The following is a 17,100-nucleotide window of genomic DNA, read 5'->3' on the forward strand; positions in this document are numbered from 1 at the left end:
CCGGCTGATCTGCTCAATGACAGGGCCCTCCTCCTCCTTGTTGCACGCCTGCACGGTTTGCCTGGCGCATCTCGTACAATGTTGCCTTCTGCCGAAAAATTCGTTTCCGCTGCATCGCCCATGCTCTTTGTAATGCCAGTCTAGACTCTTGGCCAATGCGACGTTGAGACTATCAGCCCGGCGCACCGAGTCCACCCACACGCATTCTCCATCAACCATATTTGTGCCGTATCACCTTGACTGGTCCCTTGACAGGTCATCACGGCCTCTTCCTGCAAAACACGGCACGGCCCAAGAACCTAAACAACCATTCTTTTGGGTTTTATCTAGTGCCTATTTGTCATCGTTCGACCAAATTTCTAAACGCCACGCTCATAAATCATAAATGACGATTGCCTGCTTGGCTGGCATTACAGAGAGTGCCGAACTGATCGTCTGGTATGGAAGTAGCTTGACGCCAACTGTGGTGGTTTCTGCCGCTCCTGCCCCTGAAAAATGATCATCTGCACGTACGACGCGTCCAGGTCATTGCAAAAGCTCCTCGCATGTCCAATCTTCGTAGCTATTTGCCCTCTGTCAGTCTGCATCCCAGCACGAACCTCTACCTACGTCAGCACTCACTAGCCATCCGGCAGATATCGCCTGACAATCAGGGGAATCTTCTTCTCGCGGAGTTCCTTGATGGCAATCTGAAGGGGGTCTGTCTCGCCTTCGAGGTCTACCAACACCGGCGCATTCATGCTACCATCGGGTGACCCATTAGCCTCTGTCTCCCGATAAAAACCTCGCAGCCAGTGGTACCGTACCTAATCTGCAGAGCGCGGGTGCCAAGTATACGTGCCCGTTCGTACTTGGTCATGTATCGAGTGGTTGTCCGATCCGCCTCGGGAATCTTCCGATCCTTCATCGACTTTTCACCACCCTTGACGGCGTTGGCAGCCGCCGAAGGGTCTCCGGATACGATGACATTGTCGTCATCCTCACCGTTTTCGCCACGCTCGCCATCCTCGTTGTCTAGAACCTCGGGGTCGTAGTACTCAGTAACCTCCTCTTCCTCGAGCACGGGCTCGTCCCTGTTGCGCGTGCCATTAGCTTGCTGCGCTCCCTACGCAAAACCACAACATGGCCGCCCATCGAAATTTCGCGTGGATACACCTACCCGCCGACACCGACATCATCGTCGCCGAAATCAGACATGCTGGGAAAATCGAGCAAGTTGCGTGCACGTCTGTTGGGAAGAGCGGAAGCTGGTCGCAAACGCTGCGTCGTGCTTCCTGTTTGTTCCTGCAGGTCGGCAGCCTCGTGAAAATTGCAGTCATGTCGGCAGGTTTTTCCGTGGCTTCCCCGGCGCACATGGGCGCTTGGGGGCCTGATAGGCTGGCTGACCGAAAGCTCACCTGGGCTTTATCGATCAGTCGTTCCGACTCGTTACCCACCGCAAAATTTCTCGTCACCGCCTGATCGCATTCTGCCGCTTTTCCCAACCCAGCACCTTGCACCACGGTTATCATCTCGATTTCGCTTTGTCCAGACACTCTACGACGACAATGGGCAAACGAGGGCCCGCCGAGGCAGCCGTGGAAGCGCGTCAAGTGAAGAAGCTGCACGTGGACAGTGCCGTCCAATGTGAGTGAATGGAACATATCCGCCGTCCATGAAAATGCACACACTAATTTTTTCCAACCAACCAAGACGACGACGATGATGACGACTTCACAACAGCCCAAACACCGAGCTCAATGGCTGAGGCCGAGTCGCCTGCAACCGTGGCAACCACACCAAGAACCAAGTTCCCGTCAGATCTCAAAACGCTAGCTTGCACATGGCCCGGATGTCCCAAGGCGTTCAACCGCCCGGCCAGACTCCGAGACCACCTCAACTCGCATACCAACTCCCGGCCATTCAAGTGTCCCTACGACGACTGCGACAAGGACTACATCGAGGACAAGCACCTGAAGCAGCACATCAAGGCGGCGCACACAAACGAACGCAAATACACCTGCCAAGTCCCGGGCTGCGGCAAAGGCTTCGTCACAGGCACCCGACTGAAGCGCCACCAGGCCGTCCACGAAGGCGCCGAGCGGTTCCGCTGCCAGGAATGCGGACAGAGCTTCCGGAAAAGAGAGACGCTCACGAAACACGTGCGCAAAGAACACCTGCACATGCGGGCATACGCCTGCCCCGAGCAAGGGTGCCCCGAGTCGTTCGACTCCAAGCCAGCGCTGAAACGCCACCGCGACAAGATCCACGGCGAAATCAAATACTGGTGCGGAGAGTGCGGCCTGCAGACGCAAGAAGACGGCACGCAACGCCGCATAGGGTTCACGACCGAACTGCTGCTCCACGCCCATCTCAGGAAGGAACACCAGAACTGCCTCTTCTGCGACTTCAAGCCCTCGTCGCGCTGGGAACTCGACCAGCACGTAGACATGCACCACTCGGGCAAGACGGTCCAGGACCGCCAGACCCACGCCTGCACCCACGAGGGCTGCAGCAAGAAGTTCACCAAAAAGTCCAACCTCAAGACTCACGTCCGCTCGGCACACGAAGGCTTCCGCTTCACGTGCGGCGGCGCCACGCCCTCGGGACCCGACTTTGCCGCCTGGACCAACGACCAGGGCTGCGGCGCCAAGTTCAGCACAAAGGTCCGCCTCGACGACCACATCCGCTTCATCCACCTCGGCCACGAACGCCCCCGGCCGCCCAGACCCGACGGCCCCGCCGCCGCCCAAGACCCGACCGCCTTCATCGACGAGATATCCGGCCTCGCAAACCAAGCCAAGCGCACCGTCTTCTGCCCCGACTGCGACCAAGGGTTCAAACGCTACCACGACCTGCAGGTCCACCTGTCCAACGGCCACGAGCCGGCCGCCGACCCGTCCAACGACCCTGCTCCGTTCCCGAACCCCGACGACGAGGACGCCGAGTTGTCCTTTGGGGGGGACTTCCACGCTTCCACTTGGCTGCGGGACATGGCGGAGGATGACGTCTTTGCCGCGCAGATGGATCACGGCCCCCCAAAGGACGAGTGGCTCGAAGATGAGGCCAATATCATGCTGTTGGCGCGGGACTCGCCGCACCCGGAGAATATCGATCCCAGTCTGTCGAGACTGTAGGCCGGTGTCCCGCATTGTCGAGGTGGAGAACTCCTGCTTTGCTATTGCTATTGCTAAAAAAAAGAAGCCAGCGTTGTCCATGGAAAAGAAAAGCCCATGATAATGAGGAAATGATGCACAGATACATTTTTTTTTTAAAATAAACCAAGACTTGCGACACAAGCAATTGGGCCATGCCCTCACCTCACTCATATATTCGACACACAATGCCTGAAAACGATGCATGCCAAGATTCGACATTCTATCATACCGAGCTAACCGAATACTCTGTTCTGCAAAGGAAGAGATGAAGCAAAAGAGTAAAACAATGTCCCGGCGACCAGGCCAAAGACCACGAGCCCCGCCTCTTTGGAGAGGAACCAGCAACGCCTCTATGCCAAGTCATAACTACATTCTCATGACCTAGTCGAAACCTTGACCCTGATTGATACACCTTCATCAGTCACGGCGACGCCGAGTCAGCGGTCCTCAATGCGCGGCAAGCAACGCATTGCTCAGCCCCAGAACAGCCATGCCCAAGAACCCGAAAAAGATGCACAGATTTCGATTGTGATTCAAGCTTAACCCCTCTACAAACAACTGCAGGGCCACGCTCACCATGATTCCACTCGTGACGGCAAATAAGCAGGCGTATACCAATGCATTTGGAGTCATGTTGGACCTCTGCGCCACTTTGAACCACAGTGCTGCTGCTCCGGCTCCCAGGGGCTGGGACAGGCCGCCCAGGACGGCGGACCATGCAATGGCCCGCCAGCGGGACCCGAGAGCCATGTACAGTGGCAGGCACATGGCAAGGCCCTCCGAGATGTTGTGTACAAAGAGGGCCATGAAGACGTTGAAGCCGAGGGTGGGATTCGCGTGATTTGTTGCGTATGTGATGAAGCCCTCGGGGAACTTGTGAAGAGCTATAGCAATGGACGTTTGAAGGCCAATAGAAAGGAAGGCATTTGTGGGAACGTGATGGTGGTGTTGGCTGGTCTCAGCATCCCCCTCCTCCACGGAGGAGCAGGATGAATCATGCTCGTCGTGGCCGTGCGTTTCTTCCTCTGTCTGGTGGAAAGGAGCTTCGCGAGAGGTAGCGCTGCTTGTGCGGAACCGGGGGCTTATAGGTGTGTCGGGGTCATCGTGACCATGGCCGGCATGAAAAACGGAGCCCGAATGTGAATGAAAGAGCCCGGTGGTGGTTCGAAGCGTGGCAGCATGTCTAGGGCCGCTTTGCGAGCGTGTAGAGAGGTGTTTGAAACATTCTTGTCCACACGGATCTGTATAGCCATAGCATGACCCCTCCTCGTCACAATTGCACTTGGTGTCCCTGACAAAGGACATGACACGCTTCTGTACCTCGTACATGGACGGACGACGAGCTCCCGCTTCCAGGTCTGTAGTAGTCGCACGGCTTCGAGAAGCCAATAACGAGCTCGTCGGGCGTTGCGACATTCCATCAGCTCTAGTAGATGCGTGTCGCCTTGACGGTTTCCCATGGCGTTTCCCATCCGTGTCGACTGACGGCGGCAACAAAGTTGTGGATTCGCACGCGAGCGCCATGCCGTTCTCTGCAGCTTGATGGGCATCGAGTTTCGCATGGCTGTGAGAGGACCGCGGACGGGAGAGGCGTCTTCGGGCTCGGCTGACTCTGGACTGCCTTCGACTGTGGTTACTCGAGAAGCTGCCTTGTGGGTTTGCGCCTTCGTGGGTGTGGTCGCAGTCGACAACGTGCGAGGGCATGTGCTGGTGCAGGAGGCGAGACACGATTTGGATGCCGAGGAAGCCTCCAATGAAGCATCCCATGACGACAAAGCCGGCGGGTTGGTCGGCCCAAGCGTCCCTCTCAAGATAGTCTTTCGACTCGGGGAGCATGCTGTACAGCGCGGAGAACATCTGGACGAGTTAGTTGACATGTGCTCACGTAGCCGGGGAGGCGGTTCTGGAGCGTACCATGACTCCAAAACTCAAGGAAAGCGAGCACGCCAGGAAGATGTTGCTCTCCTGGATGCGAAAGCTGCGTTTCCCCGGGAACAGGCGGACGATGAGGTCGAGGCAGACGATGGAGGCGCCGAAGATGCACGCTGTAATGGCAGGGTCAGCAATCATCCCAGACTCAAGCGCACGACGAATGCCATACCTATACCACTGACCACACACATAATCCACCCACGGGTGTCGTTGTCAAGGCCTCGCGCACTCAACTCCATGGCGGGCGACTGCTCCAAGCTTCGGTCTGCAGACACGGGGCGGCTCTTTGTTCTTCACACAGCCATAAGAGAAGAAACGGTGCAAGCGAGGAGCTGAAGCAGGAAACGATGACTTTCGCGGTTAGGATAGGGTTAGAGCCGGTCCACAGCCAAAAGTTTTGCGCCTCGAACGTTGACAACTGACGGAGAGCTGTTGTGGCGTCGCTGGTGTACGGAGTCGTAAGCAACTACGGCCCATGGAGCAGTCGGGAGCAAAGCTAGCTCAAAGCCTCGCACGGCGGCAAAATATCCAGAACCACAGGTGAAGGGAATAATGATGTAGAAAGGAACCAGGGCGTCATGAATCAGTTCAGAGGGGCGAGTGGATTTTAGTCGGAGGGCCAAGAAAGCTGGAGGCGGGAAATTTTGATGGCGCGCTATCGACGAAGTGGGCAGGGACAAAGCCTCCTCGTCGAGTAGCACTCGAGGCTTTGGATGACGGGGAGTCAGGAAGCCAAGGGATGCGAGATGCGAGGGAGCGAGGGAGCGAGGAGGCGATGGAGGCGAGTCGCAAGGTCAAGTAGTTCCGAGCACGGAGTAGCGAGAGGACAGGACGGTATGACGAGAGCAGTGACACTGCGTATTGGTGATGCCTGAGGTTTTGCTCTTGGACTCGAGTGGGCGGCGACCAAGTATTCGTCTATCGTCATGTTGGTGTCCACGTCCACATGAATGACGGGAGGTTTTATGTTTAAATAGACAGATCTATATTTCAGGTAGTTATATCATAGATGGTTATCCGTGCATGTCTTTGGTGCAGCCTTTACTCCGTAGTGACCGCATAGTACGCAGTACATAAGTTACTTAATTAAGTACCTACATGCAGAGTACGGCATCCCTTGCTCGCCTGCTCGGTACTCGGAACAGCCGCCCACTGACCCAACTACCAGCGTAAGTAGGTACAGGCTACCTTTCTGCCCCAGGCAGGCGCCCAGTCAATCGGGTACCGGCATAAGTACCTAGGTACCTAGGTATCCATTGAGTTACATTACGCTCCACGTGACTCATGCATGATATTTCATTGGGCCGTGACACGCCGCGACAGACTGACACTCAAAGTATGCAGCGCCAGCGGCCTGGGCAACAAGGCAACAGGTCTTGCTGCAAGTCAAGTAACTAACTAGCCTAGGACCTCATACTCCTTCTCACCGGCCACGTCGGATAATCGTATTCATCTCTTGATGACGATATCTGTCACAAGGTGTGATGATAAAGCGAAACTGCTCGTATCCACTACCACCTCCCGGCGCACGCGGGCGAATTGCAGACAGATCAGACAAAAAGGCGCGCCGTTAGATGCGTTACGTTTCGCCTCGCGCAACGCCTCGCCAACGCCGTGGAGGACACTGGCGGGATATGCGACTTGACGAGGGTTCAGCGTCGCCGATGAAGGGGTCAGTCTCGCAGTCTCGTGCCTACGCCACAGGTCCGATGCCTTCTGCACGCATTGACTGCCGCCGGCGAGAGGGACAAAATGGAGCCGTTCACCGTCATCACCAACGCTCAAAGGCCAGCAGACGAACCTGCCTGCCTGCCTGGGTAACTGATTAGATGCATTTATCAGCACGCAATTTGCGTTGTCATGACGACGCCAGAGAACTGTCACAGCTGTCGAAGCCACGTCACGCCTGAGCTGTCTTTAGGGAGCGGCATGTGTCATCCCTCTTGTACTTGTTTACCACTGCTCGATAGCCTTCGTTTGATGCAGCGGGACGGACCACATGCTCCAAGTTGCTTTGTACGGGTCCGGAAGCAGAGTCGTCGACCTGACTACCGAACAGGTAGTTGAACAATGCCCAGGGATCGACCGTCGCCGGGACCCATGAAGGCGACGATGCCATCGTTTCGAATCGCCGTCGTGTGTTTTAGCCAAGCTGCACACTGGACGCCAGAGCATCTTCTGATTCCAAACCATTTTATGAGAATCATGTGTATACGCCTCGCGGCCTTGTGCGAATGGCCCAACGCGTTGATACACGGCGTATGCTCTTCATCTGGGACCCGATTCACTCCGTACACTGTGATTGTACATGGCGATATGTTGTCGTCACAGGCGACGGACTGTCCATGCAGCCCTTCCCCCTCGTCCCCTTCTGATCGTGAGCATTGTTCCAATAACATGCCAATGTTGACCTGACATTGATGTTTGCTCATGCGGCCCAGACCACTTCCGTCCTCCACAACCAAGTCTTTGCGGAACCTTTTGACGACCCGTCAGCTCATGACATCAAGGTTCTCGCGCACCGCCCACGAACCACTCAAGCTGAAAGGGAGCGCTGTTGATCCACGCGCATGAATCGACCAAGCCGCCCATCAAGGTACACAGACGTGCGAAAAGCCTGATGCGGACGAAAGCACCCGTCGTGCTGTACCCCGTAATGCCTGCTGCAAATCAGCTTGGCGCCCCATGTTATCTGGCGAGCTCAACTCCCAGACAGGGTCACAGGGGCACATGGCGTTGTCTGGGTGTCGGGCAGAAATAAGCTTGAAATGCCCTTTGCAACCTTGCCATGAGGGAATAGCGGAAACATCAATGGAAGAATGGGCCGTTTCGCGAACCCTGATCGGGAAAAGACCGCGCTCATGGTGGAGACGAGGAGATAGACTCAAAAGGTAGATTCGACGACGACTTGATTTGGGTCGGCCAACTGGCCACTCCCTGGCACTGCCTGACGACGGCGTGACGAGTAGGCAGGATGCCATATGCATCATGGCCAGCAAGGACGAGGACGACGGGCGCCCATATCGCACAACGCGGCCTCCCTCATTTGCCCCCTCGCCGACGGCTGCAGTCCAAAGAGGTTCTCGGGTCTTGGCACTCTGCCCATGGATAGGGATGGACCAGCAGGGTTGCCAGTCATCAATGATGCGATGGGCTGTCTGTGGTCCTCTGGGACCAAGAGCTGTTGATTGGCGGCCAAGCGGGGGAGACGCGATGCACACATATGCGTGCCTGGGTATATAAGTCCAATCCGTGGCCTTGCCGGCCCTTTACAAGCCTTTATTTCTTCCTCACGTCCCTGTATTCAAGCCTTGTTCACTCGGAAGCATGCATCTCAAGGCCTTGATCTCGCTCTGCCTCATCTGCCAGGCCGTGGCCCAGACCACTACTGAGGATCATCCTTCGGGTTCTCAGGTGTTGCCGCCTTCACCGACTGGTTCCGTGTGCCATCCTCACGGCGATCACTGTAAGTCGACCATTCGACCAACGTAGAGACCTCTTGGGTGGTCTGGGATGGGGTCCCGTCTCTTGACAAGTTGGACCGTACGCTAACAACACACACCCAAGGGCACTGCGAGTCTCCGGCAACGGCCACCCCCTCGCATAGCCATGACCACGACCATGACCACGACCATGACCATGAACATGAACATGAACATGAACATGACCATGACCATGACCACTCGCCAAAGGAAACTTCGACAACGGCTGCGGTTGCCACTTCCTCGCAAACGGAAACTTGCGAGCCTCATGGAGACCACTCGCACTGCCACTTGGTAGGACCGACGCCGCCTCCTGCTTCTACCAAGCCCACGGAAATGACTACAACTCCCGAACCTACCGCCGGCGCTATCCCCGCAGTCGTCACTGCCGGTGCTCGCCGTAACAAGGCCGTGTACGGGGCTGCGTCACTCTTCGGCGCCGTCTTGATGGCCGCCATGATGGCTTGAGTAGGTAATCATCTTCACTGCCGGGAACTATAAGAGACACCGCCGGGCAATAGAATAGACTGTTCCTGTGCCGCAGGGCTGTAATTAATCAGCTGTTGGCAAGAATGGTCCCGGCGCTCCGAGAAAGAACAAAATCACCCCTGTCGAAGGACATGGAAGAGGGGGGGGGGGGCGCTCAAGCTTGTGTGTATTAATCTTCACGTGGCTTTGCACGAACACGGGTCTGTAAAGCAAGTAAGTACTATAATGGCCATTTTTCAAAGCAACTCGAACAGACACGAGGCTCAAAAACCACGGTGGGATCGTCTTTTGTGTGAATGTGCGCCGCCTGATGCAGCGGCGGTCCTCCCAGTCCCGTGAACATAAACAAGTAGGGGAAAAAAACAAAACAGAGCCCACATGTGCCAGTCTTTTCATGAACAGCAACTGCATGATGGCAAGATATCAGCCGCGATCTCGGGCGGGACATGGCTGCGCACAAGGCAAGCAAGCTGCTTGAGTATTCGCTGCGGGTGATGTGGCCCAGCGTCGTGCCCACTGCCCAGTCTGATCGTAGCTGGATGAAGTGAAGGACGCCAACGATGGGTTAAATCGATCCCGTGACGCAGTCGTGCTGCTGGGGACGCGTCTTTGTGCGACTGTGATCAGACGAGCAAGTCATGGATGTCAAGAGTACATCGTGTGTTTCTTCAGCAGGCAGATAGAGTTTGTCGGCGGAAGGGAAACAGTGCACAGATGCGGCTCTTGTTGGAGGTTGCACAGCATCCGCCTTGGGATTCGCGCATCATCGACGTCGACGGAGAGACGATGGAGGGGTTGACGTTTTGCGTTGGCGTTTGCGAGAACCGGGCCGGCCAGATGCCATGCGGCTGACGAACCAGGCCGGCCAGTTGCCATGCGGCTCGTCAGCCGCCAGTCCCAAGCACCGCACCTCCTGACTGGCCCGGCTGCGCGTCGCCAGACGGTTGGGGCCGTTGGACTCGAGCACTTGAGGTCGATTGGTCCGCCGACCCACGCATGCGGGCCCTTAGTGGTCACGTCCCGCCAGCTTCCCGCTCTCGGGGCCAGGGGAACGAACTGAACGAACCGACTTGCATGCCGACAGCCAGGCCAGAAAATTAAAATCGCCCTTCTCCTACCTTTTTACCTTGCGTCATCTCTCTCCATCCCGACAGCTTTCACAGCTTTCTAGGGAGCCCAGAAAGACCACATGCTTCTGGGACTAGCTTCCTCGTGAGCTGCCTTATCCGCTTCGAGTTCTCTCAACCCGCCCTCCGCTGTCGTCACACTTCTCACGACTTGCCGCCTTTGCCTCGATTCACTACCCTCTGCCGTTCACGCTGATCACCCTTAGTCCGGCAGACTTCTCCCGTCTGTTGCTGTTCGCTTTCCCGTCCGTCCCGTCCGTCACCCATCGAGTATTTAAATGCCACCTCGGGCCTCACACGCCGCCGCCGCCAACATGTCGAAATCAAGTCTCGCCATGTTTGCTGCTCTCGGAGCTGGAGGCGGTGCCGCCCTCACGGCCGCCGCTTTTGCTCTCCGCTCATCCTCCGAGAACAAGAAGCTCGAGCTCCCAGTCGCAACATCTCCAACCGCCAGGCCAACCACCTCCTCCGGCAACACCCCCCTCGCCGTCCCCACGCAGCAGGTGTTTCCCACCACGGTCGCTGCCGGCTCGCGGGCCCCCGTCAACCCAGCCGGCCTCTTCGAGTACGGCTTCCCCGGCCCCGTATCAGACATCGCCACCCGCGCAGCCCTGATATCAAGCTACGACCGCCGCACCCGCAACCCGCACTGGGTCGTTGAGCACATCACGCCCGAGTCCCTGTCCAGCCGCGGCGGCGACCGCAAACACAGCGTCTTCCTCGAGGACTCCTCGGTGCCCGTGCAGTTCCGCGCCCTCCTCAAGGACTACTTCCGCAGCGGCTACGACCGCGGCCACCAGGTGCCCGCCGCCGACGCGAAGTGGTCCCAGGGCGCCACCGACGAGACCTTTTACCTGACAAACATGTGCCCCCAGGTCGGCGAGGGCTTCAACCGCGACTACTGGGCGCACTTTGAGGACTTCTGCCGCCGTCTCACCGGCCGCTACCCCAGCGTCCGCATCGTCACCGGCCCGCTGTACCTGCCTCGCAAGGACCCCGTCGACAACAAGTGGTACGTCAAGTACGAGATGATTGGCACCCCGCCCTCCGTCGCCGTCCCCACGCACTTCTACAAGGTCATCTTCGCCGAGGACGGCAAAGCTGGCGGGAACGTCGCCATCGGTGCCTTTGTCCTCCCCAACGCCGCCATCCCCAACGAGAAGCCCCTCACCGACTTTGAGGTCCCCATCGAGGCCGTCGAGCGCGCCTCCGGCCTCGAGTTTGCCAACAAGCTGCCTGTCACGCGGAGGACGAGGCTCTGCGCCGACACAACCTGTGCCTTGGTCATTAGGGAATACGCAGACAGGCAGAAGGCGTTTGGGAGAGGCTCCCCGCGTGCTATTGCTCCCTCTCCTTCTCCTCCCTCGCCATGACTTTTATGACTTTTGGGTGTTTCTATTTCCTGTTTCCTTTTTTATCCTCTGCTCCCCATGCCCAGCTGTCTCTTCACGCAGCTTATATGTAAGACGCGTCATGAAGGCGATCCATCTGCAAGAGGAGGTCTCTATGAGGGGGTGAGGGGGGGCAGGTTTGCATACGCCGCCGTTCAGTTTGCATGTGTCATGTAATTCTCTTTTCATGTATCCCATTTTGGTTCTTGTTTTCCCAACAGCATCGGATACAAGGATATCCGCCCCAGCGAATCTCTGCATTGGACGGGAAGGGAGGTATTTTGTCAACCAGGCCTGTCTTTTTGGGCAGGCCTGCCACTTTCTGGAAATTATCTTAATCGTGTACATGTCATTACTAGTTAGCATCAAAGCACCCAGGTACCCTCGCCACCGGTCTATTCGTCCCTTTTGTCGAAAACATGTGATCATGGGACACGCTGTTTACACTTGCTGCGCTGAATACAGTCGCCGCGTGGAGTAGATGCTATCATGTGTTCCCCCAACGCCCCAAGGATATCTGACCCGTTGAGCTCGGCCCGCCTCTGCCACGTCAAGATGTGTAAGTTGTGAGCTTCTATGCCCACGTCCAGCACTGCCATTGAGCTTTTTTCTTTTTCTTTTTCTCGTCTTTCTTTTTCGAGCGTCTGGTACCCCCCGGACATGCCTTTATCCGCTGCTTGAACGGGCCATTTGTAGATGGTCGGGCGGGCCTGATGCGGGAATCTATCGTGCCCTGGTGTACTTGCCCTGCCGTTGCTCCTGGCGCAAACTCTCCTCCTGACTTGGCAACGGGGCGCGTCGTCTCGTCTCACTCTCCTCTGAGGGCATTGGCGGGGGAGGGACGGGGAAGGGAAAGTTTCCTGGCGGGGGGATGAGACCCGGGGGCAGGGCACCGGGCGGTGGGAGGGGAACGCCCGCCTTCTTCATCAATTCGAGGAGCTGTGTCGGGTCCGGGGGATGATTGGGGTCCAGGCCGGGGAGAGGTGGTGGGGGAGGGCCGTTGAGGCCCGGCAGCGGGAAGGGCGGCGGCGGAAGGCCGTTTGTCCCGACGCCTGGGATGGGGGGAGGAGGCGGAGGCAGGCCGGCCGTGAGACCGGGCGGCGCTGAGCCGCCTCCCAGGGGGAGACCGGGAATGCCGGGCAGCGCAGCTGGCGCGGGGACTTTGGGGGCGTCTTGGTCGACGAGTGCGTCCATCTCATCTTCCACTTCCTGCTGTTCTTCTTCTTGTCGCTGGCGACGGTTTCCGCGACGGTCCCAGGTTCCTTGTGCCTCGGCAGCTGCTTCGCCAATGTGGTATCTGTCCTGGGAGACGTCCGCGTCCCCTGGGCGGGCTCGTGTCCAGAATCGAGTGATGCGGTCGTTGGAGCCAGAGGCGAGGATGTGGCCCAGTGGGTGCCAGTCTAGTGACCACACGGCGTAGTCGTGCGCAAATGGGATTCTGTGCATCGGCCATACGGACTGGGCTGGTGTGGTGGACGGAGCCATGCTGTCATAGGGAGCCACGGTCAAGGCTTGACCGGCAGGCGGATTTGGTGAGTCAAGGAGGTAGTGGAAAAGGGAGCCGTCCATGCCCCCCGTGGTGAGGAGGTTGGCATGCACGGGGTGAAATGTTAGCGTCGATATATCTTTTTCGTGGCCTTTGAGGAGGCAAATGTCTCGCATCATTCTGAGATCAAACACACGCGCGGTTTGGTCGCGGGCTGATGTTGCCAGGCAAGCTCCCCGAACGCGTTCAAACATGACCTTGGTGATTGTGCTCTTGTGGCCGTGGAGGGTGGTAAGGCAGCGAGTGGTTCGGGGATCCCACAGCTTGACCAAATGATCCTTTGATCCCGACACCAGCAGTCCCTTGGTAGGGTGCCAGTCAACACTCTTGGCATCCCAACCGTGGCCTTCCAACTTGGACTCCATCTGTCCGAGGGCAAAGTCGAATATCTTGAGCGTTGAATCGTCGGAAGCGCTGACGAATTTAGAATCATTCGGGCTGAATGCCAAATCTCGAATCGGATCGGAGTGTGCATTGATACTTTTGACATTGTTAAAATTGGGCTGCCAGTATTTAATAAGACCGTCATGATCGCCAGATATCAACCAGTCGTCGCTGTGGGAGTACTCCAGTGCCCGGATTGCCGAGTCATGAGCTTGCATGATGGTTTCAAAGTTGAATCCCGTGCCATTCCAGAGCGTAAACTCGCCGCTTGTCGAGGCTGTCAACAACCTGCGGCCCTCTGGGGTCCATCGCACCACGTTGATGGGGTGCTTGATTTTGTTGAGTGAGGAGTGAAGATGTTTGATGGGGATAGTGTCCGCGGCGTTTGTTGGTCGCGCAGCAGGTGGAAGCATCTTGAGAAGAATAGTCAGCAAAAGGAGTTTCGAAAGGGCAAGATTCTGAATCTGGTGTTCCTTACGTCGACGATGTAGCTTGCACTTGGTCGTTCTGCCTCGCCATTGTACGAGCCCTTGTAATTGGGGAGTCTATTCCGCAGCCAGTGCGTGACAGTAGAACTGTAGTCGGTAACGGGCCCTTTCGATGAATTGTCAGCATTATCACGGGCCATGGATGCATAATGTGTCCGAGGATTGTGCGCAGACGGATCTGATTGTTGGAATTCTCGCATGTCGCTAAAGTCAATGACAACGGCGTTGATTTGCGACTCATCTTCCCACTGAGCAATATGCTGAAAAGACTCGTGATTGGTTCATCGCCAATTACAGATACAGACTTCCTACTGGAAATATATCAAGCCCATGGTTGATACCCAAGGCTCATCTCGAGGAGCGCCCAATTCTTCACCTGGCGTTGTATGACCTCGAGCCCAACCAGCGACTTCCGACGCGCGGCACGCCTCACCAAGCTGTCCAATATCCTCATTCACAAAGGACAACATTGTCATTGTCAGTCAAGGGTAGGCTTTTCCAATACTTACTTCGACCTCTTGCCTTCATAGATGAGCCATCCTGGCCACCCCCCCATTGCTCACCACGTGGCTCGTAAGCCATTGCTGTGGCTAATGATCGGGAAGTTCACGCATGCACGTCCTGTGTGAGAAAGCCCAGTGACAAATTCAGGCAGGCAATACGTAATGAGTCGGAAAGACGTATTGCTGACTATTGCGCTTAAACATCAGCTGGGTGAGTCCCGTCGTCATGTGGATGCTTTTGTCACAGGTATTCTTGTGGTTGGCGACGTGACTGAGGTCTCTGAAGCGCCAGGCAGTTTAAGCGGTGTTTTGCCGTTAGTCGGCCCACCAAGTCATGTGATGGCCGGGTGACTTATGAGGTACGATTTTACAATATCAACCAGAAAAAAGTACCACCTTTTTCTTTTTTTTTCATGCTCTAGTTGCACGTGCCAGACCATATCTCATGTCTTTCTCGTCGTGCAATTTTGTCCAATTCAAGGTTTGGAAAGGTGAGGCGCGCAGGTTAATCTGCATTCTGATACGAGCCTCTCTATACCTCGCGCCTTTCTACGTTCTGCTCGGGGTCTAACGTGGACTTGATCTTGCGTATGACGCGTGCAGGATTGCCTGCCACCACATGAAATGGTGGCACATTCTACCAAGATGTCAGCTTCGATGCGTCTCCATATTCCTGTGCAAGTAACAAGCAAGACGGACCTTGGTGACAACACTTCCAGCTCCCACCGTGGAACCTCGACCAATGGTCACTCCTGCCAAAATGATGGCACTTCCGCCAATCCAACAGTCCTCTCCAATAGTAATTGGCGCGCCCGACTCCGGACCTTTGATACCGTTGCGAATCTCGGGCTCCAGGGGATGTTTGCCACTATACAACGAGACATTGGGTCCAAACATCGTTCGGTCGCCGACGGTGATGGGGCAGGTATCGATCCACGTTGAGTAGGAGTTGATAAAGACTCCTTTGCCCAGCTTGATCTGTGTGCCATAGTCTACCAACACAGGGACACCTACTATTGGATCGTCCTCAAACTGTGCCTTGTCCTCCGCAGCATCAAGTAGCTCAAGGGGGAGAGGCGCGGTGTCGCCTACTACTCTAAGGACAAGACCAGTGAGTATATACTTGCTACACTCATCAGGCCGCTGATGTTGAAACTTCAGCCCACAGTCCATTGGGCAACTTACTCTCTCCAGAGGCGAACCTCCTCTCGTCGCGATACCTCCCCTACGGCAGCATTGTAGCGCCTCATGGCTGCCTTGGCTCGTGCACGGTCTGCGATGAGTTCTGGTGCGAAAGCATGGTAAAGCTCCCCACGAATCATCCTCTGCTTCTTTGGAGAGGGGGAAGGGGATGACATGGTGGATGGTGGTGTGCGGCGTGATGGCCAGCGGGGAAGAGGTTACCGATAACCTGGGGATCTGGAGATATCATCCGGTAGCTGCTTGATCTGGGGCACCGGCTCGAACCGGCAACAATGCGATCCCATATGCTTAGTAATCAGCTCTGGCTCCCGATCGCGGGTAAGATCTTGAAGTGTGCGTGCAGGTGCAGCCTCAACGTTATCGTCTCGTTCGTGACCCAGGTGATCTGTAGTACGTTTCGTACGACGCAGACTGGGCGCCACTGCTTCAACCCCTGCGTCTGCTCAGCTTTTGACGTTTAGCTGCGCTCTGTGTCTCATTTTCTGCCTACGTCAAACCGGTCATGTGAAGCCAGGTGGGTTGGGGTTGTTTAGGTGCTGAAGTGGTGACTGAAAGGCACTTAGGTAGTTGCCAGTCACGGAAAGGATTCGCAGCCTGGGAGTTGGTTTACTATAATGGTTGTTAATTTCTGTCAAGGGCCCAGAGACAGTCAATCAATCGAGGTGCGACAAGACTCGGACATGGAGGAGGAGCGGCGACATGTGATAGCCCGTGACGATATTCCGTAGAAACCCTGATTGCAATCAATCTTGGGCCGAGCTTCCAGAAATCCTGCACGCAGGTTGCCAGGGTCCGCGGCTCGGGCATCTTCCAAGCGAAGGTACGGAGGTTGTCGATGATATTTTCCGCGACGCCGACCTCGCCGTGTACGAGCCGAGCTGCATCAATTGGCGCTTCAGGCAGGCCATTGTGACGACCCCCTGCTCCCATCAACGGACGGAAAACGACGCGCCAAGTCCCCGCTGTCTGCCGTGCTCGTCGCCACTCTGAAGGTCGTTGACGAATCGTGACGCAGGAGCCGGGTTGATAGGCTAACATTCATGTTGGCAGTAACATTATAGCTCGTAGCAACGCAATCTGTGATGGGATGATTGCTGGCTTCGATGGCTTCGACGGCTTCGGTATGACGGATTGGTTGTTGGGGCGCCTTGTGGCCTTCCTTTCTCCTCCAACTGTCTCTTCTTCTGGACGCGCGGACGGGAGGCGAAGCTCTACAGAAGGGTTGGTGGCTGAAGGCACAGCGGCCGATTCGATGCCAGCCAAGGGCAAGAAACAAGATCTGATGGTGGGAGTCGAGGCATGTGCGGAGGATTTGATCGATGATGACCTGGCTGGTCGGCCGGCACCGCCACAGACGCAGAGTCTCGGGACAGGCATTGCCGCGCCGAGAGGCGACAAGCGAGACAGGAGCAGAGACC

At 56.5% G+C, this 17,100-nt stretch overlaps 6 protein-coding genes across 6 annotated transcripts; 3 read left to right on the plus strand and 3 right to left on the minus strand.

The window, feature by feature from the left end:
- Nucleotides 1-620: 620 nt before the first annotated feature.
- On the minus strand, nucleotides 621-1,197 carry MAM_02518 (DNA-directed RNA polymerases I; the record flags this gene model as incomplete). The annotated part of the gene is made up of 3 exons (XM_040821317.1): nucleotides 621-741; nucleotides 807-1,073; nucleotides 1,160-1,197. The coding sequence occupies 3 exons, from the start codon at nucleotides 1,195-1,197 to the stop codon at nucleotides 621-623; spliced, it is 426 nt and encodes a 141-aa protein (XP_040680731.1).
- Nucleotides 1,198-1,547: 350 nt separating this feature from the next.
- On the plus strand, nucleotides 1,548-3,116 carry MAM_02519 (Zinc finger, C2H2-type/integrase, DNA-binding protein; the record flags this gene model as incomplete). Its single annotated transcript, XM_040821318.1, has 2 exons — nucleotides 1,548-1,626; nucleotides 1,693-3,116. 2 exons carry the CDS (start codon nucleotides 1,548-1,550, stop codon nucleotides 3,114-3,116), a joined length of 1,503 nt encoding a protein of 500 aa, XP_040680732.1.
- Nucleotides 3,117-3,584: 468 nt separating this feature from the next.
- MAM_02520 (vacuolar Zn-iron permease) lies at nucleotides 3,585-5,308 on the minus strand (the record flags this gene model as incomplete). Its single annotated transcript, XM_040821319.1, has 3 exons — nucleotides 3,585-4,994; nucleotides 5,052-5,182; nucleotides 5,239-5,308. 3 exons carry the CDS (start codon nucleotides 5,306-5,308, stop codon nucleotides 3,585-3,587), a joined length of 1,611 nt encoding a protein of 536 aa, XP_040680733.1.
- A 3,088-nt stretch (nucleotides 5,309-8,396) lies between these two features.
- On the plus strand, nucleotides 8,397-9,019 carry MAM_02521 (uncharacterized protein; the record flags this gene model as incomplete). Its single annotated transcript, XM_040821320.1, has 2 exons — nucleotides 8,397-8,535; nucleotides 8,637-9,019. The coding sequence occupies 2 exons, from the start codon at nucleotides 8,397-8,399 to the stop codon at nucleotides 9,017-9,019; spliced, it is 522 nt and encodes a 173-aa protein (XP_040680734.1).
- A 1,462-nt stretch (nucleotides 9,020-10,481) lies between these two features.
- Nucleotides 10,482-11,540, plus strand: MAM_02522 (mitochondrial nuclease; the record flags this gene model as incomplete). The annotated part of the gene is made up of 1 exon (XM_040821321.1): nucleotides 10,482-11,540. One exon carries the CDS (start codon nucleotides 10,482-10,484, stop codon nucleotides 11,538-11,540), a length of 1,059 nt encoding a protein of 352 aa, XP_040680735.1.
- Nucleotides 11,541-12,281: 741 nt separating this feature from the next.
- MAM_02523 (protein PFS2) lies at nucleotides 12,282-15,837 on the minus strand (the record flags this gene model as incomplete). The annotated part of the gene is made up of 5 exons (XM_040821322.1): nucleotides 12,282-13,901; nucleotides 13,967-14,236; nucleotides 15,018-15,116; nucleotides 15,179-15,575; nucleotides 15,665-15,837. The coding sequence occupies 5 exons, from the start codon at nucleotides 15,835-15,837 to the stop codon at nucleotides 12,282-12,284; spliced, it is 2,559 nt and encodes an 852-aa protein (XP_040680736.1).
- Between the last annotated feature and the right edge of the window lie 1,263 nt (nucleotides 15,838-17,100).

This window comes from Metarhizium album (assembly GCF_000804445.1).
Source record: "Metarhizium album ARSEF 1941 chromosome Unknown scaffold_4, whole genome shotgun sequence".
Lineage (NCBI taxonomy): Eukaryota > Fungi > Ascomycota > Sordariomycetes > Hypocreales > Clavicipitaceae > Metarhizium > Metarhizium album.